The sequence below is a fragment of the Hippocampus zosterae genome, chromosome 3 (genome assembly GCF_025434085.1).
Source record: "Hippocampus zosterae strain Florida chromosome 3, ASM2543408v3, whole genome shotgun sequence".
NCBI classification, from domain to species: Eukaryota; Metazoa; Chordata; class Actinopteri; order Syngnathiformes; family Syngnathidae; genus Hippocampus; species Hippocampus zosterae.
This window is the reverse complement of record NC_067453.1, coordinates 28,909,818-28,933,708: the sequence shown is the minus strand read 5'-3', so window position 1 is coordinate 28,933,708 and position 23,891 is coordinate 28,909,818. Positions and strand designations below refer to the sequence as shown.

General features: G+C 42.4%; 2 protein-coding genes across 2 annotated transcripts; one reads left to right on the top strand and one right to left on the bottom strand.

The window, feature by feature from the left end:
• Positions 1-780: 780 nt before the first annotated feature.
• Positions 781-4,973, top strand: cstpp1 (centriolar satellite-associated tubulin polyglutamylase complex regulator 1). Its single transcript, XM_052062168.1, has 9 exons — positions 781-1,004; positions 1,176-1,278; positions 1,403-1,533; positions 1,998-2,082; positions 2,765-2,850; positions 3,121-3,322; positions 4,197-4,306; positions 4,435-4,498; positions 4,643-4,973. Exons 1-9 carry the CDS (start codon positions 950-952, stop codon positions 4,809-4,811), a joined length of 1,005 nt encoding a protein of 334 aa, XP_051918128.1. The 5' UTR covers positions 781-949; the 3' UTR covers positions 4,812-4,973.
• A 1,234-nt stretch (positions 4,974-6,207) lies between these two features.
• On the bottom strand, positions 6,208-23,686 carry LOC127598293 (C-Jun-amino-terminal kinase-interacting protein 1-like). Its single transcript, XM_052062051.1, has 13 exons — positions 23,183-23,686; positions 17,600-17,675; positions 16,535-17,125; positions 14,976-15,554; positions 13,524-13,775; positions 13,197-13,272; positions 12,935-13,101; positions 12,430-12,533; positions 12,101-12,211; positions 11,576-11,646; positions 11,358-11,456; positions 10,165-10,262; positions 6,208-10,014 (listed from the first exon to the last, which is right to left on the bottom strand). Exons 1-12 carry the CDS (start codon positions 23,252-23,254, stop codon positions 10,190-10,192), a joined length of 2,271 nt encoding a protein of 756 aa, XP_051918011.1. The 5' UTR covers positions 23,255-23,686; the 3' UTR covers positions 6,208-10,014; positions 10,165-10,189.
• Positions 23,687-23,891: the final 205 nt, after the last annotated feature.

Sequence of the window (23,891 nt, the reverse complement as noted above, 5' to 3'; positions counted from 1 at the left end):
TATTGAAATGTTGCTCTATCGCATTTGTGCTGGGGCTAAGCTCTTTACTCACAATATAATTTGTTATAAAAAATCAATCTTCTTCTCCTCCTTTCGGCTTTTCAGGGGTTGCCACAGCGAGTCATTTATTTCCATCTTTCCCTGTTCTCCGCATCCTCTACTCTGACTCCAACTACCTGCATGTCTTCCCTCACGGCATCCATGAATCTCCTCTTTGACCTTCCTCCCTGTCTCCTACCTGGTAGCTCCATCTCTAACATTCTCCTACCAAAGTATCCACTGTCCCTCCTCTGTGCATTTTGTTGCTGTGATTGCAGCATTTCTTTCTTGTTTAGTTTTTTTGGTAGTTTTTTATTTTATTTTTTTGCATTTATCTATTTATGTTTCTTATTGCCATCATTCATGTGTTTGCAGCCTTCGGACGTTTGCTGTCGGCCTCAGTAGCATTGCCCCTGACATTGCCCAAGTGTTGCGCGATCCTTGGCGCTGTTCATGCCACAATTGCCACTGTACATAGTCATATGCCTCACTTCGACAGGCTATAGAGACAAGCTAATTATTATTTTTTAAATCATACAGCAGTTTCGGTCCACTAATTATCAATAATAAATTTAATACGTCGTCTCGTTAACCTTTTATGGCTAGATACATGTTCCAAATATTTTGTAAGCTAAGTTGGTGAGAACATTGTACCATTTCAAGTGTCGTTGCCATTAAAGGCTTTTCGCTTTTCCAAAGATGGTCGGAACCAAGGTTTCGGATGTGTTTTTTAACGCCATTGAAATGGTGACTCACAACATCCGCTTTGTCCTGAACGATTAAATCCGGGCAAAGAGAGACATGAGCTAGGAAAACCTCAAAACGACAGTGTCAGACATTTCTACCGTCCATTTTCGATAGGCATACATTTTAGCAAGGTTACATGTAATGTTCTACTGTTTCTGTCAATATGACGTCAGGAATGAATCGCTTTAACCCAACTATCACGGTCGACGAATATCTTGGTAGGTTATTTCATCGACTAGTTGACGTTTGTCTTCGCTTTCACTTCCAAAACTAGGAGATTAGGGGGCACCCATAGACGAATTTTGAATTACTGCAACAACTCATGCCCTCCCGGGTCCCATCTTGTCTTTGTTTAATGATTTGTTTTCTTTTTTTAAATTGTTCCACAGCTGAGAGTAATGTGTTGTTTTACCTGAGTGATGCTCTGACCCAGCTTCTGGAACATAAAGGAGAATACACCCATTTTGGTGTAATCCGCTACTTCGCTGAATAGTATGTCATATTTATTCGGCTACTCATTTACAGAAAGTGTAATCTAATCCATGTCACTTGGATATGATTACAGCGGATGTATATCTATAATATATTTTCATGTATTTATTATGTGTGTCTGTAGTTTTAGCAGCGTAAAAAATAGTAACCACATCCTCTTCAGAGAGTATAACTACATCAAGGCCACTCCTCATAATAGAGTCTCATTCATCAGAGTCTTCTGGAGATGCTACCGCCAGATTGGCAAGAGTGGAGGTGAGAGAAACTCTTGAAACTAAAATAGTCAGAAGAGAATGTTTTTCCTAATGGTTTTGAAAATTGTGTGGGGTCAAATGGTTGCATAGTTCTCTAGGATATAGATATGGACAAATAGGAACTGACTTGTTGACAAATACAAATTGACCATTTGTTTGTGTTTAGATATCGGTGCGTTTCGCTCCTGCAATTATTAATGGTATATATTATTATTATTATATAATAGATTATATAATAATATAATATTATTGGGGCATGGAGGTCAGGAATTGTATCATTATATTATATATAATAATATTATTAATATTATTGAACTAGTTTTATCACAGATGCCATTGATGTGGTGTAAATGGTTTCTTTTTATTATTTTAATACGTGAAAATCATAACATGCACCCAAACTGAGTAGCTTTCTTCCATCTTGAAAGTCAATTAATCTTTTCTCCTTGTGGTTGTTGCTTCCAGATCTGCTGTCCATTTTGGAGTACAGCTCACTGCTCCAGTTGCTATGTCCAGACTTCCCAATGGAGACAGTCAAGAGTGCAGCCAGGTCCATTCATTGCAACATCACAGATCACGATAAAAAAAGCACTTCCTGGATATTTTGTTTCTTATCTTGCACTGGTCAAAATCATTTTGGATGTGTACACTGTGAGCCTCATCTGTAATGCGCTATGCAGATCTGATAGAACCGCTGTCGTGGGGGGTGTAATTCGAGCTTTGTGTAACACTTTTGTGACTGCTTAGCCGGTATAAATCTTGGTGTAGAGCTGACCAAGATTTAAAAATTGAAAACTCTGGTGTTGCATTTAATTGCGTTCATGTATTTCTCTTTTACTCATTAACATCCGAATGGGCTAGTGGTACTAACTTAGAATCTGCATTTGAACTCAGCGATGAAAACAAATGATCAACATAGAGCTAAAACAGGTTAAAAAAAAACGTGATGAATATGATGTTTGATGACTCGTGGATATGACGTGTGTACGTACACCCTACAGTATATTCATATAACAGTTTTTTTAACACGGTTTAAGATAAGATATCCTTTATTCGTCCCACACTGGGGAAATTTACAGCCTCCAGCAGCAAGAATGTATGTAGAAAGGAGAAAGAGAAAAAAAAAACAACAAACATCTTTCAATTACATACAATATGAACACAAATGGATAAATCGCAGTTTGTGGGCAGTAAGAGAGAGTGTTAAACTACTCTTCTTTCTTCCCTTATAGAATTGTTTTGACGGATGACGGTTTAGACTGCCTGATGTCTTTCTCAGACTTCCTTTATGCCTTCCAGCTGCAATTCTACTACCAAGGTATTGTTTCATGTTGTCTGGATGTATCAACAATGGGCCTTTTGGGGGAAATCACCCCAGCATTTGTCCACTTTGTGCTTTCAAAACAACTCTTCCGACATGATTCACATGTCATTCCATCTATGTTTTAAATGCTCAAGTGTTTTTTTTCCCGATAACATAGACATTACAATAAAATATCAACATCATTAGCACTCTATGTTCTTTATTCCCTTCTATGTGTGTTCTAAAGGACATATCATACATTGATACTCCCAATTGTGCTTGTAGAATTTCTCGACAGCGTGTTGCTGATCTACCAGGATCTGTTGGCAGGGAAGAGTCCCAACACCGTCATTGTGCCCACATCAACTTCTGTTGAACAGCTTCCCGGCTTGACCGCAGAGGAAAATAATAAGGAACAGGATTTAGAAGTGGAGGCTTCCACTCTGGCTGAGTGTATAGACGCACTCTGTGACCGCATCAAAAACAGGTAGACCGATTTTAGTCCTTATTCAACAACACTACACACCAGAAACGGATACGAATAAAATACACAAGAATACACAGTGCAATCCGAATTTATCCAGGCCCTCTTTCTATTTTTTTGCATTTATTACATATATTCAATCATTCTGCGTGGGTTTTCTCCGGGTGCTCCGGTTTCCTCCCACATTCCAAAAACATGCATGGCAGGCTGATTGAACACTCTAAATTGTCCCTAGGTGTGAGTGTGAGTGTGTGTGGTTGTTCGTTTCTGTGTGCCCTGCGATTGGCTGGCAACCGGTTCAGGGTGTCCCCCGCCTACTGCCCAAATACAGCTGGGATAGGCTCCAGCACCCACGCCCCCCACCGCGACCTTTAAATAAGGATAAAGGGGTTCAGAAAATGCATTGATGGATGGATTGATATTTTGAGCAAACACAACAATAATCTGTCAATCACCATGAAAGCAGTTTCATGGTGGACCAAAAAAGTCTGAGAATATTTACTGTTGAGAGGTTGAAATTCAGAGTTTATAAACTAAACAAGGTCTCTGAACGATGAATCGATTATCAAAATACTTGTCGATTAATTTGTCAATTGAGTATTTGTCCATGAACGGTTTAATTGCTGCATCTCTATGCAATACGTTCTTTTCTCCGTTTTTGTAATCGTCAACAAATTCATATTTGTTATTTCGTTCCCTGTAGATTCTCTGAAACGTTTCTTTTTAGCTCCAACTCCATCTGATTGTCTACCTCATCCAAGAGCCTTCTGCAGTTCAGGACTCTGCTAGACACGCCAAACCAAAACGTTTGTGTTTGCATGCACTTGTGTGTGTGTGTGTGTGTGTGTGTGTGTGTGTGTGCGTGCAATATGTGTAGCCACCCTCCTAGGTCCTGCTTACAAGAAGCGCTAGAAAAGACTGGCAAGGTGTCCTACCGCAGTTTGCTGATGAGCCTGGCTAAACACGAAACCATCAACCTCATGATCGGTAAATATTCTCCTTGTCATTATTAGATGCCCTCAATAGTTATTCCAACTGTTTGTTGGTGGCTACGATTCACATGTTGTGGTCATTTTTGTCTCGTGTCCTTACAAATTCCTAAAAACGGATCACAGGAGCCTTACCAAGTAAGACAGAGGTACTGAATGACCCAGAGATGGACCAGGAACTGGACAAACTGTGAGATACGTATCAGTCGAATTCCCCTTAATGACTGCATTACTTTGAACTTCCTTTTTGAAATACCTCCCTCATGCCTTTTTCCCCGATGCCATCATTGTTTCCGTTTCCTTCAAATGGCCGAATTTGCTTTCCTCCCCGCAGCATCGCTCAGATCTCAGTCAGCCCCAGCAGCAACAGCAGCGGCAGTGCAGTGTCGATGCTGAAAGAGGTGCAGCGGAAGGCCTCCCCTAGAAGGAACATCCACCACAGGAGGAAGATGGAGGTGGAAAGCGACGGTTCCACGGAGGAGACTGACTCCTCTGAAAACTGAGCCTTCCCATTCCACGATGCATCTCTTCGGATACGTAGAAAACTTTCTTGCCTGTGTCCAACTCACGAGTTAGTTTAATTCCCATGTGAGTAGCGTAGTGGCATGAAAATACTTGAACCTCAAATTCAGGGAAGCATGAGAAAAAGGCCGCACTCTACAAATGTTAGGGTGGTTTTTTAACACAGAGACTGAAAGGTTAGTTCCCCATCTGTCATTTTTATTTTTTGGGGCGGGGTTAAATAGATTTTTTTCATTTTTTTTTTTAATCCCAGAATTTATTTTTCTACCCACAACCACACATTTGCGTTTTTGTAGTGTACAACAAATGTTCATGTTTGATTGACACTGTTGGAGAGGTATTAAGTTTATTATCGTTGTTGGAGTTTACAATGATGGTGGTCCAGTTAGCACAGGGGTGGGCAATTATTTTTTTGCATAGGTCCACATGAGAACCAGAAAATATGGAAGGCCGGATCAAAAGGGTGAACTAAATTCGACATTAATTGGATTTCTTTATTTAAAAAGCAGTATTTTGCATTTCTTGGCACGTTTTTCAGACTTTAAGAGTACATTATTCCGTCGTATCGAACGGGATTGCTTGACTTGGCGCTACTGCGGGCTTCCGTATCGTCTCCCCCTTCCTCCCTATGCTCTGCCACTTCACGTAACTGTGCCACCTGGCGTTGAAATGCCTGTCATTGCAAGTCCAAATGAAATGAATGCAGTCATTGACATCAAACCTTAATTGTGTACCTACCTTCGGCGGGACGGATTAAAAAGACCAATGGGCCGGATTTGGCCCGTGGGCCCTAGTTTGCTCACCTCTGAGTTAGCATGTCGACCTCACCGTGTAGAGGCCGTGGGTTCGATCGCGGCTCCGGCCTTCCTGTGAGGAGTTTGCATGTAACCCCCGGGCCTGCGCTTCCTCCCACATTCCAAAAACATGCACGGCAGGCTGATTGAACACTCAAAAATTGTCCCTAGATGTGAGTGTGAGCGCAGACAGTTGTTTGTCTCAGTGTCCCCTGCCATTGGCTGGCAACCGGTTCAGGGTGTCCCCCGCCTCCTGCCCGAAGATGGCTCGTATAGGCTCCGGCACCCCCTGTTACCCATGTGAGGATAAATCGGATCGGAAAATGGATGGAGTTTATAATGATGTACAATTGCAGTATGTCATAACTGAGAGCGATTTCTTATATTTTGGTTGGGTACCTAACAAATATTGTTGAATTTTTGCCATTAAGAAAAGTGCTATCAAGCTGAATCAATTTATCTGTTTAGTTTCAGATGTTTAAAACAACAGGGCTTGTACTGGCTCTTATTAACTTGCGCAAGCAGGTATAATGTTCTGGGCAGTTGATACATACTGTACGATATAATACAAATGAAGATCACATTTCTGCAGTTGTGAATGTGTTTTATTGACAAGAACCAATGAACCACCATCAGTAGCACCACCATGTGCATCATTCAACATCAATCTCATGCAGTGTTTCTCCCATGTTTTTGGTCACACTTCCAGTATAGCTGTTATATACAAACATACAGTATTTATATTGATCGCAATTATGTACAGTTGATCCCTAAGATTATTAATAGAAGAGATGAAGACTTCCGAGTGGACAAAACTACCTCCACTGCATCTGGACTATCTGTCATGGAATGTTTTCCCCCTCCTAAAATTTGGAGTTGATCAATTGTGTAACTTTATTCCGACATGTTTTAATTGTTCGACTTCAAAATTCCATGTTGATCTTTAAACCTGAGGTTTGTTGACTATTACCGCTCATTTTCCCCACCTTAAATAACCACGTTAAGCCGCGTTAACGAATCAATCGATATCAAGCTGGACAAATACGGTACACATCTGAAGACAACAGTAAACACAGAACAGAAGTAACCATGTAAGAAAATAAATAGGCACTCTTTTTGCATCAAACGCTTCAAATACATTTCCTGCTTCAATCTGATACGTTGTATAGCAGCTTATGTTCTTAGTCACAGTTCAGATCAGCTGAGTGTGAAAGCCAGATGCGTTTCATACACTGAGGTTCTTGAAAACAAGTTCATTTCCAATTGAGATCAATGCTTTCATCCTTATTCCAGAGCGCCACACTCATGGTGCGATCAGATTTAAGCAGGAAATAACAAATTTAACATTATGTGAGCTGTGGGCATGGGCGCAGATGGCCTTGGGAACAGGGGGCGACATGTCCCGCACAGATTTATGATGAACGCGATCCGTCCCGCTCCACTTGCGTAAAGTGACAAAATTCTCTGGTAAAATCGACGACATTAATGCTGCATAGCGTCGTGTGCTATACAGTAACTAGCGATGCATTTAAGTTACACAAGAATGTGGGAATTTTTTACTCCTCCGATTGAAGTTGGATTTCCAACTCAGCAAAGCAGATGAATCTTACAAGTCTGAATTTGTGCCATTTGCTACATTGTACTCACGGAAACACTATGGTTATTTATTTGTATTAATTTTATAATATTAACCATGGTCCGCGCACCGCCCTGTTCCAAAATTCATCTGTGCCCCTGGCTGAGTATGATGTTGACTGATAGGACAACAAGCTGCGGCGTTGAATATTACACTAGATTGCATTGAACACCTGGGCCTTGTAACTGTACAGAAAAAAACGCGATTTGTCGACTTTACTACTCCACAGTATAATTTAGGGATGGGCAACGACGGCCACCAACTACACTCTTGAGTGGCCCCTTGATTAAGCCCCGCCCCCAATAAGTGGTGGTGAAATAGATTTTACTAACCCAAATACATCTTTAAAACCCTGATTCACATTCAGTATATATTTTTCACTTGGAAATGTGTGGGGGGGGGGGGCAGGAAAATACCACATATATACATGAAATGAAAAATAAAAAAGAATGTAAATCTGCGAGGTTGCAGAGGTCCACTGCACTGTAGTGTTTAAGATGCAGATTTGACGCTACGCGCGGGCTAGGGGGTGCTATAGCCCCATCAGAAATCTGTGCAGCCCCACCTAAGACCCTGTGGCATTTTATTTGATATTCTAAAACATATTTATGAATTATTCCCCCCCCCCCCCCCCCCCCCATCTGTATCAGTCAAGCCTCCTTTTAGCCCCGAGGAAGGAAAAAATCCTGGAGCGGTGCCCGTGAAGTTGTTACATCACCGGTCACAGCGAAATGAGACATGCCTTAATTACGCTTTACACTGGGTCTTATACTGCCCAATAGTATAACGTGAGTTAGTTTTTGCAGATTTGGAATTATATGCAGGACAAACACAGTATCACAATAATATTAACATTTTGAGTCAGTTTATTTTTGTTGTGGGAAAACAAATGCACAAAATGAGTTGGTTTGCTGTTCAACAGCTTTGTGCTGTCCTTGAGTGGTCATTTTTATACAAGAGAGCCCTTTTGCGCGGGGGAAAAACAAATCACAGTATGTGGTTATTCTGTTGTTTGCTTCAAACCCTTTGTTGTTAGTTTTTTTATAGTTTGTACTTACACATGGATTTTGTCCATATTTATTAAAAGGGCATTTTGATCTTACATCTGGTTAGGAAGCGTATGGTCCTGTGTGGCCCCCCCTGGTTCGCACTGATCAAAAATGGTGGAACACCCCAGTATTTGAGTTGCCCTTCACTGGTTTAGAGCATATCGTCGACGGGTTGCTCATCATATGTTAATAGCTTGCAGTAAAAAAAATGAATTAGATCAGTCTTGTACCTTCATTGATTAAAATTGTCTTGGATTTCTGAACGTGTGGCTTTTGTTTAGTGAGAACCAGTGAAGGTGGAAAAAAAACAAGCTCAAGTAGATGTTTGAACATTTTTTTATCATTGGGAAAAGAGAGTGGGAAATTATTTCACCACAGGAAGAGGTCCATCATTATTGCAAACATGGCAAGTTCCCACCATGCACAACCGGTTGCTATGATAGGCCCAAAAACAGGACAGCTTTCGAGGATTGTCCCAGCGCACATCAATGCTTTTGTGTATCTCTGCGTGAATCTGAATTTGTGCAACCCCTAGTTGGGAATACTGCTTTTGTGGTGGTGGAAAAAAAAAAGTTATCTGGGAACAGTTGGACAACAGTAGATTGTCATGGGGTTATATGAAAAATGTATATTTTTCTATATATTCTTTTTCAACGCTCTCTTTACAGTCTGTGCAAAGAAACAAGTAGGGTCATTACTTAATGATGCACTACTTTATGGTTCTAACTTTTAAAACAGCAACTCGAGGTTGTCAATCGGAAGCCCTTGTTTGCTGTGCTGAGTCCGTGAAGAACACAATTTAATGACAGGAGAGAGGCACGAGGATTTTGACTTTTAGTTCAAGCTGTTGACTTTTACTCAAAACAATATAGAAAAGCAACGCATCTACCTGGCTGAGGATTGATGCCCACTTCATGCCCCTTTCATTCATATCTAAAATTGCAATTTCACCACTTTTTGAGCAAAGATCGACTCTGCTTTGAATAATCTATTACAGCAAAGCAAAATGTATTATCTAAAAAAAAAACATTGAATATGGGAACAAAAGGACCATATACTTTTGTTCGAGTGCATTACAAGGACATAGACATGTCAATATGGATGTGCAGGTAACTGGTTCGTTGAAGATGGCTCCCAAAAACTTTTATTGTGGCTGTAACTCATATTTATTCATACTGATGTGCTCATAAGTTTACATACCCTAAGGCAGGGGTGTCTAACTCCATTCATCAAGTGCCGCTATCATGCATATGTTCAATGTTTCCCTCCTCCTACAGGACCGATGAGTTCAAATGATCAGCTCAACGGCAATTTCTGCAGTAGCCCTATAACGAACTTTTGAATCAGGTGTGTTGGAGGAGGAAAACATCTCAAATATGCAAGATAGCGGCGCTCGATGACCGGGATGTATGAAACCGTATGTTAAAATTGTGGATTGTTCACATGTGGTCCAACTTTTCCTTCCATCTAGACATCTCTAAGTGACATAGTGTAGCTACAGGCGAGAGTAGTTGCCTGTACGTGGATGCAGACAGGAAGGAAATCAAACATGCAAGCAGTCTCACATAAATAAAGAGGTGGTCCAGTGTGTGGTCTAAATCTCTCACCCAGCCTGCCTCCGAGGCAACCGGACTTCTCCTTTGGAGCCAAACCTGCTTCCACTGTTTTCTGAAAGGCTTCTTCTGTTCAAAGTCCCTCGTAGAGCCTAAATTGAAGAGATATTTGAACAGAGTTGTAAACTAATGACAATTTCGGATTCCCTTTCTTTGCTGTATGATAAAACACTTAAAAGTCCCTTCAAAGTGATGATTGAGAAGTTAAACAATTGCAGTGCTTGTGCAAATTTAGGACATACTGTTGCTTGAAGCAAAACAGATGTGTTATTCAATGAAGATGTCTTCAGTGGGACAAGAATATCCAATGTGTTCCTTGTAATACTGATGGAAGGCCTTCCTGTAAAACACGAAGGAATACAATTCAGAAACGTCAGAAAGAAGGATGTAAAAAAAAAAAGTCTGATCCTGTACCTCAGATTTACTACCATAATTATTGAATCCACGAAACACAACAGCAAACTATTTTTTCATGTACAACACTACGCCTTTGTGTAGGATGTTACAGTGGGGTCTCAGTCTGTCATTTCGGAAAGTCATTGTTAAACACACAATCGATTTGAAACGTCATTTTATTTCACTGTTACCACGTAAACAAGAGTGTAACATCAGCATTCGGTCTTACCTTTAAATGTGTACTTTTAAATAGACTGGCAATGGTAAAGGTACCTCAAAGACTGAATGTAAATGTGTAAGATTGAGGTGGATAATTCATAATGTGCACGACAGAGCAGAATAGAAGACAGCCTACTCACTTCTTGCTTTGCTCTCGACGAAAGCGGACGCTTTTGCTTTCTGCTCCTGCCCCCACACCCCCCATCCCACCCTTCCCTGCTCGCCACTCAGTCCATGTGCTGTCGTTTGTCTAACTTTCCTAGCCTCCTGTCATATTTTCATCCGAAAACTAACATGGAATTGGTTGACTGGTCTCTCTATGCCATCGACAATCGTCCTTCATACACTCCCTTGTGTCACCGAACAAAATGCTTGTGAAGGAGTTTTTTTTTTGTTGCTTAACTCAAATTATCCTCAAAATGAGGATAGTTCGAGCGTGTTTTTTTTCTTCTCCCCCTCTCCCTCTCTTGTGGTTTCTTTGTGACTTCCGGGTTGAGTGAACGCTGGCGCGTTTGGCTGCCGCTGCTCAACCCGCATTTTTTTGTGTTTTTTTTCTTATTGTAAAGTGTCCATGGGTGTCTTTTTTTGCTTAACTCAAATTATCCTCAAAATGAGGATAGTTCGAGCGTGTTTTTTTTTCTTCTCCCCCTATCCCTCTCTTGTGGTTTCTTTCTGACTTCCGGGTTGAGTGAACGCTGGCGCGTTTGGCTGCCGCTGCTCAACCCGTATTGTTTTGTGTTTTTTTGTTATTGTGAAGTGTCCATTGGTGTCTTCAAAGGCGCTTATAAATAAAATGTATTATTATTATGATTATTATTACCCTACTGACTTGGCCAGAGGATGTAAAGTTGTGTCTGCCATCATTACATGACAGGCAAAGCGTTGTTGGTCAGGATGTTTGCTGATGAAACCAAAGTACCTGCAATACAACGATTAAGGTCACTTGCAGTGATCACAGAAATCAATTAACGTTGAAGAGCCAATGTTAAACTGACAGCTTCCTTAATACAGTTATGGTAACTCCTTCGCTCCACTTACTTGTTGTGTTTTGGATGGCAGCCACAGAACGAGATATTCTTCAAATGGAAGAAATGGAAACACTGGTCTCCCTGAAATAGAAATAAAGAAAATAAGAATATGAATCCACAAAAAGTGAGTACTATATTTTCTTCACTATAAGGCATGCCTAAAAGCATTCGATTGTCTCAAAAGGCGACGGTACGTTGTACGATCTAATGGGCCTTATCTACGGATCAATATTCAGATTTATTGGACGTACTATTTTAAATGTTCTGTGAAGTGCTTTGTTCCAGCTGCAGCGGTTGTGAAAGTGTGATATAAAGCTGCATTGTATTGTAGTGTATTCGCTTTAGCGTAGCTCCATCTAGTGGATGCATAATGCAACATCAGCCACTATTGAAGCTTCTAATCTATGCGCTTTATAATGCGCTGTGCCCTGTATGTGAAAAACGGTTTTAAAATTGGCCATTTGTTGAAGGAGCGCATTATACTCCAAAGCGCCTTACAATGCGGAAAATACTGTAGTTGTCATTTTGCACATACCCTGTGAGCAGAGTGACATTGGTCCTGGACACTGATTTTCACACCTCTCACACTGACCTCCACCACACAGGCCGAGGGAGGCTGCCCTGCTAATCGCCTGTTGTATGCAACCTGTTGGTACATGAGTTCTGAGTTCAATCAGTGAGCTTGTCAGAGGAAAGGCACTAGCAGCATTGTAAACACACAAATACAAGCTACGATATGTAAAAATTCTGTATTGAAAAAAAAAAAAACAGAAGCATTCATCAAAGCCGAATGATCCAATGTTCTTGTCGTCTTCCACATTGATGACACGAACAGTTTGGTAAACAGTATATGTGTTGGTTTACCTTGCGCATTGCAGCACACAGCACATCACTGCCTTTGTAAATGGGGACTTGAACAGAACCTAAGAATCGCACCAGGAACTGCTCGATGGAACCATCCTTTTGTCCTGAGAGAGTGAGAGATGAAGAAAAAAAGTCATATATTCATTCATTAAATCACTGAAAGCAAAAGGAAATTGCCAGAACAACAGTGACGTAGCATCGGTTGCTAGCGCCCAGGTAGTTGTGCCACACCACGTATCAGCAAATGTATCTCATCGACTAGTCCAGCATTAAGCCTTTCTGCCCCTTTAGAGCAAATATTTTTCTTTCTTGTGTTTGGAAACGTGGTATCCAGCTGTTGCCAATTCCGTTCATACAATTGAATAGTAGCTTGTTGGTTCTGTCACCACAAATCAAGCAGGTGACAGAACAAACCATTGGCCACTATACCACAGATTGCACCAAAGTCATCCTACTCACATGTCAAAACTGATATAGAGAGTTATGTTTAGATTGAAATGTTCACCTTTGTTGGTATTTTTGGTTAGCCTGACAGCATAGAAAGCAGGGAAGATTCCCGTCGCGCCGGTCCTCATGTTATAACCCTGACACCACAGATCTTCAGACTGGTTGAGAATTAGGACTGGGTCATCTGTCTCCAGGTACAGTTCATCGGAATGACGAGGAACAAACCTACGCATGGATAAAGAACAACACATTTCTGTCCGATATCTGGATTGACACAAGCCTACAATCGCAGTGTTAGCATGCCGTGTAAAAGTGCTGACCTGTACACAGCTCTGTGGCTCTGTTGTTGCTCCACTCCATCCAACACACAAGAAAACACACCAAATGAGCCAGCACCTAAAAAAAAAAAAAAAAAAACGAATCCACGTCATACACATAATCATGATCTGTTTTTCTATGTCTCATATTATGGCATCGCACAAGAGGTCTTCATGGGAACAAATTGCATTGTAGTATTAGCATCAAGACATTTCTAATGATGTATGGTAGTATCACCCTTCTTAATGTAATCTAATACACAAAATGCGCAGCTTCTTACTATATTTTATTCAGGAATTAAAATGACCACGGTACAAGAGGTAACAAACCTGTGGAATTGTACTCCTTGTCAGAAGAAAACAGGTTGAGGAACTTCTTGCTTCTGGGAGCACTTGCTCTGCCCCCATTAGACTCTTCTTGGTCTGATGTTTTGGTTGACATTATTTTGGGGTGCTTGCTGACCCTCGCCACCACCTCTCTCCTCCTTTTCACTTCCTCCTCCCGCCGCCTCCTCAGGTCTTCTTCTTTCATCTTTCTCTTCTCTTCCTCCTTTCTTTTCAGTTCTTCTTCTTTCCTCCGACCTTGGAGCAGAAAACACAGAAATGAATCAGATCTGGAGAAAGGGTTCCAAATATACCAGACCATATGTGACCTACTGTGTGGAAATTTGGGGAAATGCCTGCAAAACAAACACACTCCCTATTCTAAAACGCCCCCAAAAAAGCAATTTGAATTCTTAATAGATCAAAATATATGGAGCCCACAAATTCACTATTTATCAAATTAAATACGATGACATTTTATGACCTGGTTGACTTTAAAAGCGCCCAATTAATGTACAAATGTCAAATATGATTTATTAGATATAAACACATAACACGGGGTAGGACTAGATAAGTTCTTTACTTCTTCCCTACTCTCTTGAACATAATTGTGTTGAATGATGACTGATTTTTCTTTCCTTTTTACTATTTTATTTACCTTATTTTGTGTCAAATTATTACTGTATGTGTTTTATGTTCAATAAACAAAGCAAACCAAACCAAAAGGGTTCTTCTTGAAGGGCAGAGGTCCTGAATGAAGATTTTTTTGCTACTGAAAAGATTCTATGGATTCCTCTGAGAACCATTTCAACGCAGAGAAACCTTTTTGGAATTAGGAATTCTTCAAGGGCTATTGAAAATGCGGGTATTAGAAGATCCTCTCCAACAAACATTCAAATGTTGAGCCGGTTTCATTGCAAATTTATCTGGTATGCCCATATCAATTCATTGGTATCTGCTAATGTCTTTTCCACAACCCCAGCTCATGAGCCCAAACCCCCTCTTTTGGAGATTTATTAGTTGACCCGTTTTTCCTTGGGTGTGAATGGCAAAAAGGGTACAGAGTGAAGGGGTGTTCAGAGGATTCTGCTTTATGCATGTACATTTGACCCCGAAAGCAGAAAAAAACATCCATCCATTCATTTTCTATACTGCTTATCGTCATTCGTGTCACACGTAAGATGGAGCCTATCCAGCTGACTTCTGAATTTCACTCAATCACACATAGTGTCAGTGAACCTACCCTTCATGTTTTTTTTTAAGACAGAGGAAGCCATAGTGCCTGACGAAACCCCACGTGAGCATAGGCAGAACATGCAAACTCTACACGTTGACCAGAGCAGAGATTAGAACCATAAACCTGAAATGCCTTCATGCTAACCACTGAAACACAAAGATTCCCCACAAAATTCCTCGTTGAGCACTTCCACTTGCAAGTCAGAATTAAAAACGTCTCACCTTGATTCCTCGCTTCCTCTTCTTTCCTTTTCATCTCCTCCTTATACTCGGGGTCTTCCTCCTCATTGGCTGACTGATAGACCGTCTCAGCATCACTGTCGTCATTGTCTCCACTCTTACCGTGCAAGCTGCCCTTGACGCCAACCAGTTCCAGTTGAGCGTGTTCATCAACCGGCAAAGTGTATTTTACAGAGTCACAGTCTAACGCTGCAGATGCTTCATTCATTGGTACATTTTGTGCGTGTACAAGATCTGCCTGAGAGACAGATTTAGTGCTCTCAGCTTCAGTCGCATCATCATCCTTTCCATGCACTGGCTTCACTTTTAATTGTGTCTTCTCTGATTTTGCATCACTTTCTAGGCAGGATTTGGTACTTTGATGGAGTTTACAGGTGCAATATGTTCCTTCCCCTTCCTCTTCACGGATGTCAGGGTTTGCAGGATGGGATAAAGGAGGATGCTGGGGTTCTACTGGAGGTCCCTCAGTGTCTGAGCTAAGGGACATTCTGTTGGATGCCCCCTCACTGCTCGACTGGGAACGAACAGTGGAATTCTGACTTTTCCTGTCATGGTTTTGGCCTTGGGAAAACAAAGCAAATAAACAAAGATTAATTTGTGAACAGGATTTTTTAAAATAAATATTTTATTATCCAAAACTATTTTATATTTTATTTTATAAATCATTTGATAAGGACTTTCTTGTTGTGTGCTTTAATAATATTTAATAATAATTATTATAATAATTATTATAATAATATAATATAACAATAATTAATTTATATAATAATTTATATAATAATAATAATAACAAAAGTATTTATTATTATTACTATAGAAAGTCATAAAACAGAGTTTTGCAATAATAATAATCATAATTATGAATTATGATGATTATTATGAATATTATGAATTATTATAATAATTCATTCATCATTCATTCATTCATTCATTCATCTTCCGAGCCGCTTGATCCTCACTAGGGTCGCGGGGGGTGCTGGAGCCTATCCCAGCTGTCTTCGGGCAGTAGCCGGGGGACACCCTGAATCGGTTGCCAGCCAATCGCAGGGCACACAGAAACGAACAACCATTCGCACTCACACTCACACCTAGGGACAATTTAGAGCGTCCAATCAGCCTGCCACGCATATTTTTGGAATGTGGGAGGAAACCGCAGCACCCGGAGAAAACCCACGCAGGCCCGGGGAGAACATGCAAACTCCACACAGGGAGGCCGGAGCTGGAATCGAACCCGGTACCTCTGCACTGTGAAGCCGACGTGCTAACTACTGGACTACCGGGCCGCCCATTTATATAACATAATAATTAATTTGTATCATAATTTATATAATAATAATAAGTATTATTATTATTATAGAAAGTCATAAAACAATGAGTTTTGCAATAATAATTATGAATTATTATTATTAGTTGTAGTAGTACTGTATTATGGTGAAACTGTCTTGAAGTCTGAAGTCAGCAAAGCTATGCGATCAAGTGTCTTCGCATGAGGACACACCAATAGGGCCGATCTCCAATTTGAGGCCGAAATGATTTATTACCTTGGACCTGGGTCTTGTCCTCTTTTCTTGGTGCTACAGGTGTGCGTGGGACTACCATGGCTGTCAGGTAAACTTGGTTAGGAAGTGAGTTGTTGGGCTTCCCCCTTCTTCCACTCGGATGATCCTTTCTGGAATATTGTTTTGCCCTCCCATCTGAGCCTGAGCTTTTAAGTCCATTTGATTCTTTTGCCCTTTGATTGATTGTTTTCTCTTTCTCCTTCCCCTTGGATTCATCACACAGTCTTCCACCTCTTCGTTCTTCCCTCCCTGATGTCACTCCGTCCTTCCCTCGGATGTCCCCCAAGCTCCTCTCCCTCATTGCGCCTGTTCCTCTCCCTAGCCCTCTTCCTCTTCCTGCTCCCGCTGCTGCCCCTCTCCGTTGGCTCCTAGGCATGCTAAAGGACTGAGTGTGCGTAGTAGCTCCTTGCGGCTGTTTTTCTCGCGGTCGAGCCCGTGTGTCGCCGGCTGCAGCTTGAGTGCCGGCTCTGCCGTTTGCCCCATTGACAGTCGGAGGTTGAGGGGCTGGGCGGCGGGTGCGGGGTCGGACTTTGTCCTCTGCTTTTGATTGGCTATCGGGTCGTGTTTGATCCCCTTTAAACACAAAGAAAAGCATCGGATTATTTATTATTAGGTAACCTAACGTGGAAATCTAGAAAGGGCTGGAAAAGCCACACAAGAGACAGTCCTGTTGTCTGGATTTCCACCCATTATTTTGATTGGTACTTATTTTGTTAAAACAGGAATCACTATTATTTAAGTATCAGTATGGAAACGTGCACTACTAATGAAGTAATCTAAGATTAATGCTCATTATTATCTCAACGTTGATCAAATAAATTTCGTTTTCACCACTGGCAGCGACAGAAAGTAGACTCGACTTGAGACCAGGTGAAAGCTAAGTTGGCGCGGGTGGTGTAACCCAATGTGATGGATTTTGATGGTTCTGAGCTTTGCAGATGTGTGTGGTGGATGCTATCATATTTCATTCATAATTTGAGTTTAAAATGACAACAGCATGTAGCAAACCATCTAAATCATTGTACAATGTCATCCAATTGTCCATACCTGTAATGTGTGGGGAAGAAGATCGAGAATCCTTCCAGCTATCCTTTTTCCCTAAAGAATTGTTGTTAATCGTGTCCTGGTGAGGGATGATGAGAAAAGAGAAGAGGAGAGGAGAGAAAAGTGTGAGAGTGGAATACAAACTGCAGTATGACTGAACTATCTTCATTGTTCTAATTACACCCATAACACATATTGTTCACAAAGACAGCAAACAAAAGCTTTACGACAGTTGTGTTGTGGATGTGTTTGTGTGTGTATAAAAAAAAAAAAAAATCCTCATCTCACCCCTCGGGGGGTGTCCGTCCCTCATTCAGCTCGGGTCCTCTACCAGAGGCCAGGAAGCTTGAGGGTTCTGCGCAGTATCCTTGCTGTTCCCAGCACTGCACATTTCTGGACTGAGATGTCCGATGTTGTTCCCGGGATCTGTTGCAACCACTCATCTAGTTTGGGGGTCACTGCACCGAGTGCTCCGACCACCACAGGCACGACTGTCACCTTTACCTTCCAGGCTCTCTCCAGCTCTTCTCTGAGCCCTTGGTATTTCTCGAGTTTCTCATGTTCCTTCTTCCTGATGTTTCCATCACTAGGGACCGCTACATCCACTACAACGGCTTTCCTCTGCCCTTTATCTATGATCACGATATCTGGTTGGTTCACCATTACCATCTTGTCAGTCTGGATCTGGAAGTCCCACAGGATCTTCGCTCTGTTATTCTCCACCACCTTCGGAGGTGTTTCCCATTTTGACCTTGGGGTTTCCAGTCCATACTCCGCACAGATGTTTCGGTAGACTATGCCAGCCACCTGGTTATGGCGTTCCATGTAGGCTTTCCCTGCCAGCATCTTACACCCTGCAGTTATGTGTTGGATCGTCTCAGGTGCCTCTTTGCACAACCTACACCTTTGGTCTTGTCTGGTGTGGTATATCTGGGCCTCGATGGCTCTGGTGCTCAAGGCCTGTTCCTGAGCAGCCAGGATGAGTGCCTCTGTGCTGTCCTTCAGGCCAGCCCTCTCTAGCCACTGATAGGACTTCTTGAGATCAGCCACTTCAGTTATGGTCCGGTGGTACATCCCGTGTAGGGGCTTGTCCTCCCATGATGGTCCCTCTTCCAGCGCCTCATCTTCTGTTCCCCATTGTCTCTGACATTCTCTGAGTACGTCATCCGTTGGAGCCTTCTCCTTGATGTATTCATGGAGCTTGGATGTTTCATATATATATACGCACATATATACATATTTGTACATGGACCGGTATGTGTCCTCCTTACAGAATCTTAGCATTAAACAAATTAATGAAAGGGCTCCAAGAAAACCTGACAAAAGCTCTGATCATTTATCCTGGGATGACAATTGTCCTTTGAATAGTTAAGAATAAAAACAAGATTGACATTTTTGTACTTGGTAACTGGGTTATACTGCGTTCATTCTGCCTTCTAACCTATTGCCATGTTGCCATGACCGGTTGCCAGTTCATCCAAGGGCACATACAGAACATTCGATCAATTCCCATTGAATAAACTTTGCCTGTGATTGACTGTTCGTTTCTGTCTATGTGCCCTGCGATTGGCTGGCAACCGGTTCAGGGTGTCCCCCGCCTACTGCGAGAAGACAGCTGGGATAGGCCCCAGCACCCCCCCCCCCGCTACCCTAGTGAGGATAAAGTGGTTCGGAAAATGAATGAATATATATTAATAGAGAGAGAGAGAGAGAGAGAGCCTTCAGTACTGTATTTAGACGTCAGTACTGTATTACATTTTGTTTTAAAAAGTGGTATTGCAGGTGATGTGATCTAGCTGATGCAGCATCCTGGGGTCAGTCCAGCTGGCTCAGTGGTGAGAGAGGACAAAGTGCATAGCAGCCAGTCAAACCGCTTTTGCCCATGCGGAGAGTCAGGAGTTGACTTTATAGCAAGCTCTGAAGTAAATATATAATTAGGATATCTTTAACATTAAATAACATTTGTCCCGCAATGGGGAAATTACAATCAGTATTTCAGAAAGGAAAACGCTGGGTAGGCAGAGGGAAAAAAAACCCACACTCGAACTGTCCTCTTCTGAGGATAATTTAAGTCCAGGATAAAAAAAAGACCCTAGCACATAAATAAGCATATGACAGTTACAACAAGTCACAAGACATAACATGTAATAAGGGGGTGGATGAATGGGAAGGGGGGTAACCGCGACGCGGCCGAGAATGACCAGCTGCACGGTCCCCGTTGCGCTCTGCATATCGGACCACGTCACAGGGGAAAAAAAAGAATCGGAGCGATGAAGACGGTGATAACAAGGATGTGTATGCACGTGTGGTTGTCCAGTTGTGTATGTGTATGCGTGTACAGGTCATAGCTGCTTCGTCGAGATCTGCTCATCATGAAGACAGTCCCGGCTTATCAGTCCATGGCCGAGAAGGAGGCGGGTGGGGGCCCTAGATTCCATGCGTACTTCCATCCAGGGGAAAGGCCAGATTGTTTTGGAGGGACGGCCGCCAACAATTTCAGACAGCCTTGAGTCCGTATCTCTTCACTGGCGCCGATCAGCCCAAATCCGAAAACTCTTTCCGCAGCACGGATTCCAACTTCTCCATGTTGTTGTCGATCGCGCGGAGTCGCTGCAAAACCGCAACAATCTTGCGGTTGAGCTCAGTCACCGCTTGAGTCTGAGTGTTGGACATTCGCGGCAAGCCATCCAGAATGACCGGCAGCTTCTTCACTTCCAATAGAGCCGCTCCCGTCAGTTGAATTTTGGAACAGAAAGCTGCCAACACCAAACAGCAGCATACCTGTTATCAAAAGGCCAATAACGTAGATGTCTTCCACATCCTCCATGGACAGTATTGCCAGGCACACCGGTCTCCACTTTCTCCATGGATCCAGGGCGTATCCGGCAGCAAGTGTCCCTGGAGGGCAAGCAGGCTCCCCACTGCCTGCTCTTTTTGTCGAAAAAATTTTGTCAATTACATCGAGAGACCAGCCAACTAATTCCATGGTTAGTTCTTCGGATGAAAAATACGGTAAGAGGCTAGGAAAAAGTTAGACAAAGACTAAGAGGCGAGCAAGGAAAGGGTGGGGTGAGAGCAGGAGCAGTGCAAAAAAGCGTCCGCCTTCGTCGAGAGCCAAGCAGAAGAGAGAGATAATCAACACGTACCGTAATTGGCTTATGTTAAACTTAAACATGTCTGGCATAAAGTTGTTTATGCACGTAAACATTGGTTTTCTTTAGAATACGCACTTCTGCTTAAAAGACCGTTTCAAAAGACAAAATCAATCAATAAGTGGGTATCAAATCCTTGTTTGTAATACAGTACTAGCACATCCCAACAGTTCTCCATCCCAGCAATTACATTTATAATAACCAGGTGACTATTTTCGCATTGAACGTAAATCAAGGTATTCCATTTCTCTTGAAGCAAGTAAAACATTTCACAAAATAAAATCACAGCATTACCGTTCATTTCATGTGACGGTAAAAACATTATTGATTTTGAATGATGTAAACCAGCACTGACATCCAATCCAAGATGCTTGAAATAGCAGAGGTCAAAACAATCGTTCAATCGCATTCCACTAGTTTCAATTTTCAAGCCTTACTTTTTGCCAGAACGGGACTTTCAATGTCTCCTGTTCCGCATTACGTTTTTGACAACTGCATTTGATTTTCATTCTGTCATAGACAATATCAGTAGTGATACTTTGACACAATAGCTAATTAGCATTGTTGTATGTCCTTGTAGTCCATTGAGCTGAGCCTCTCATCAGGGCTGCAGTAATCAAGTCATCCATCCATCCATTTTTTTTTATCCATTAATCCTCACAAGGTTTGCGGGCGTGCTGGAGCCTATGCCAGCTGTCTTTGGGCAGTAGGCAGGGTACACCATTGACATATTGACAAACAATTCACTGCCCACAATCACATAATTTGCAGTGCCTGATCAACCTACCGTGCATGCTTTTGGAATGCGGGAGGAAACCGGATTATGTACTTATCCACCATAGGTGTCAAACTCCGGCCCTGAGGGGGCCGCCGTCCTGCATGTTTTCCCATCTCTCCCTGTTGCAACACACCGGATTCAAATGATCAGCTCATCAGCAATCGCCTGATATTGATCCTGTTCATTTGAATCAGTTGTGTTACAAGTGGAAGGGATGGAAAACAGGCAGGATGGTGGCCCTCTTGGAGCGGAGTTTGACACCAATGACCGTTATTCGGTCGACCGCCGTGCTACCTCCTGATGAACCTTCAACGTTAATTGACCAGAAAGGAGCATCATACACTGTAGCACAGCAGTGCGTCACGGGGAAAAGGTGGAGGAAAACACTTCATTCTTATCACCGTGACCATCGTGCTGCCCAGTAATCAAGTCATGTTACCATAAACAGTGATAATTTTACAGTTTGAGCCCTAGGAGTCGCATGGACTCGCTGCTCAGAAAGGTATGCATCCCATATGCATTTAGAATATGGGACGCATATTCAATTAATACTGATAAATAATAAAAAAGTAGGGCGGCCCGGTAGTCCAGTGGTTAGCACGTTGGCTTCACAGTGCAGTGGTACCGGGTTCGATTCCAGCTCAGACCTCCCTGTGTGGAGTTTGCATGTTCTCCCCGGGCCTGCGTGGGTTTTCTCCGGGTGCTCCGGTTTCCTCCCACATTCCAAAAACATGCGTGGCAGGCTGATTGAACACACTAAATTGTCCCATGGTTGTTCGTTTCTGTGTGCCCTGCGATTGGCTGGCAACCGATTCAGGGTGTCCCCCGGCTACTGCCCGAAGACAGCTGGGATAGGCTCCAGCACCCCCCGCGACCCTAGTGAGGATCAAGCGGCTCGGAAGATGAATGAATGAATGAATGAATGAATAAAAAAGTAAATTAAAAGTGAGAGGTTTAGGCCTTCTGGTCAAATTCCAAGTACTTTAACCACCCCATTTATACCTTCACAAAAGATTACATTCCCCGCATGATCTAAACAAGACATATTGTGTCTCTTGGTATTCTTGCATGAAGTGACAGAACATGTTGCAATGGGAAACTTCAATGCTGATGCTAAAGGGATGCTGCAATGAGATGGCTCCACTCCGATATGAACCGACACCGTAAACAGGATGCAACTCATTTAAAGAGGTACCGTTCCTGCTCGATCGAGCCTCCGAACACGACTCATTACTGAAATGCGAAAATTGTTGATAAATTCTTCATGAAACTATGAGTCAGCTGGCTTTGTTTGTATGGGTGTTTTGTACTGTGCTGCATACATTTCTGTAAAGGATATTTATTATAAGGGGATATTCAGTGCTAAACCAAATTTTGACCTGACCTGCTACAGAGACAATATGATGCATTTATATTTGTGTGAATTTGCCACAAACACGGACAGACAGAAACTGCACACATACACCTGACCGCAAAGGCAGACACATACACACAACCATCACTGTATCATGGTGAAGACATATCGGGCTAATGACACTTGCTTCTAAGTACAGGATCCGCCCATACCCTCTCACATAACACAAACAGACACATAACGTACACGTCTCTTTTCAATGACATTCAAATCACAAGGGTGGACCCATCCCTAGTCCCTACCTGGGTGCCGGCTTGTGGTCGTTGTGGCATAAGAGCTAGCGTGGTGGGCCTCTTTGGTCGATATTTGTCCATGACAGCACAGATTGAGCCCCCGTGGAGCCGTGACAGCCTCCACCCTCCCTCCTCCTCCTCCCTCCTCCTCCTCCTTCCCCCCTTTTTAAGCCGGTATATGTTCTCCGTCTCCTCCACCTCCCTGTTTTTCTCCTTCTTCCTTCTCCGACTCCTGAATCAGCCCCAAGCTAGACAGTGGACACACCCCCTGATCCTCCCGTCATGTTTGATCATTGGCCAGGCTCATTGTCAAACCATCACCGTCACCATCATCTTCCTGGCAGGACCAGAGCAGAGACGAGAGACAGATAGAGACTGCAGGAAGATGGGAGATGGAGAGATAAGACTGGGCGGGTGATGTAGTAGATGGATGGGGTGAATGAGGATGGATGATTAAAAGAAGGTGAAGAGGGGAAAAAGGGGGGGAGGAGAGGAAGTCATCGCCAACCAATCATCACAAGGCATGACATCATCATCTCCTCTGCTTATGCTGCATCCCGTAAGCGGGTAGCACTATGAGTGTGCATCAGTTGTTTTGTTAAACAAGAGTAGGCTACACCGTATAGAATGAGTTGAAAAAGAAAATTTTCTTCACAAAATGATCAATCTCAAATTAAATAGGGATGCTGAGTAAACAGTCTAAGGGTGATTAAAAAAA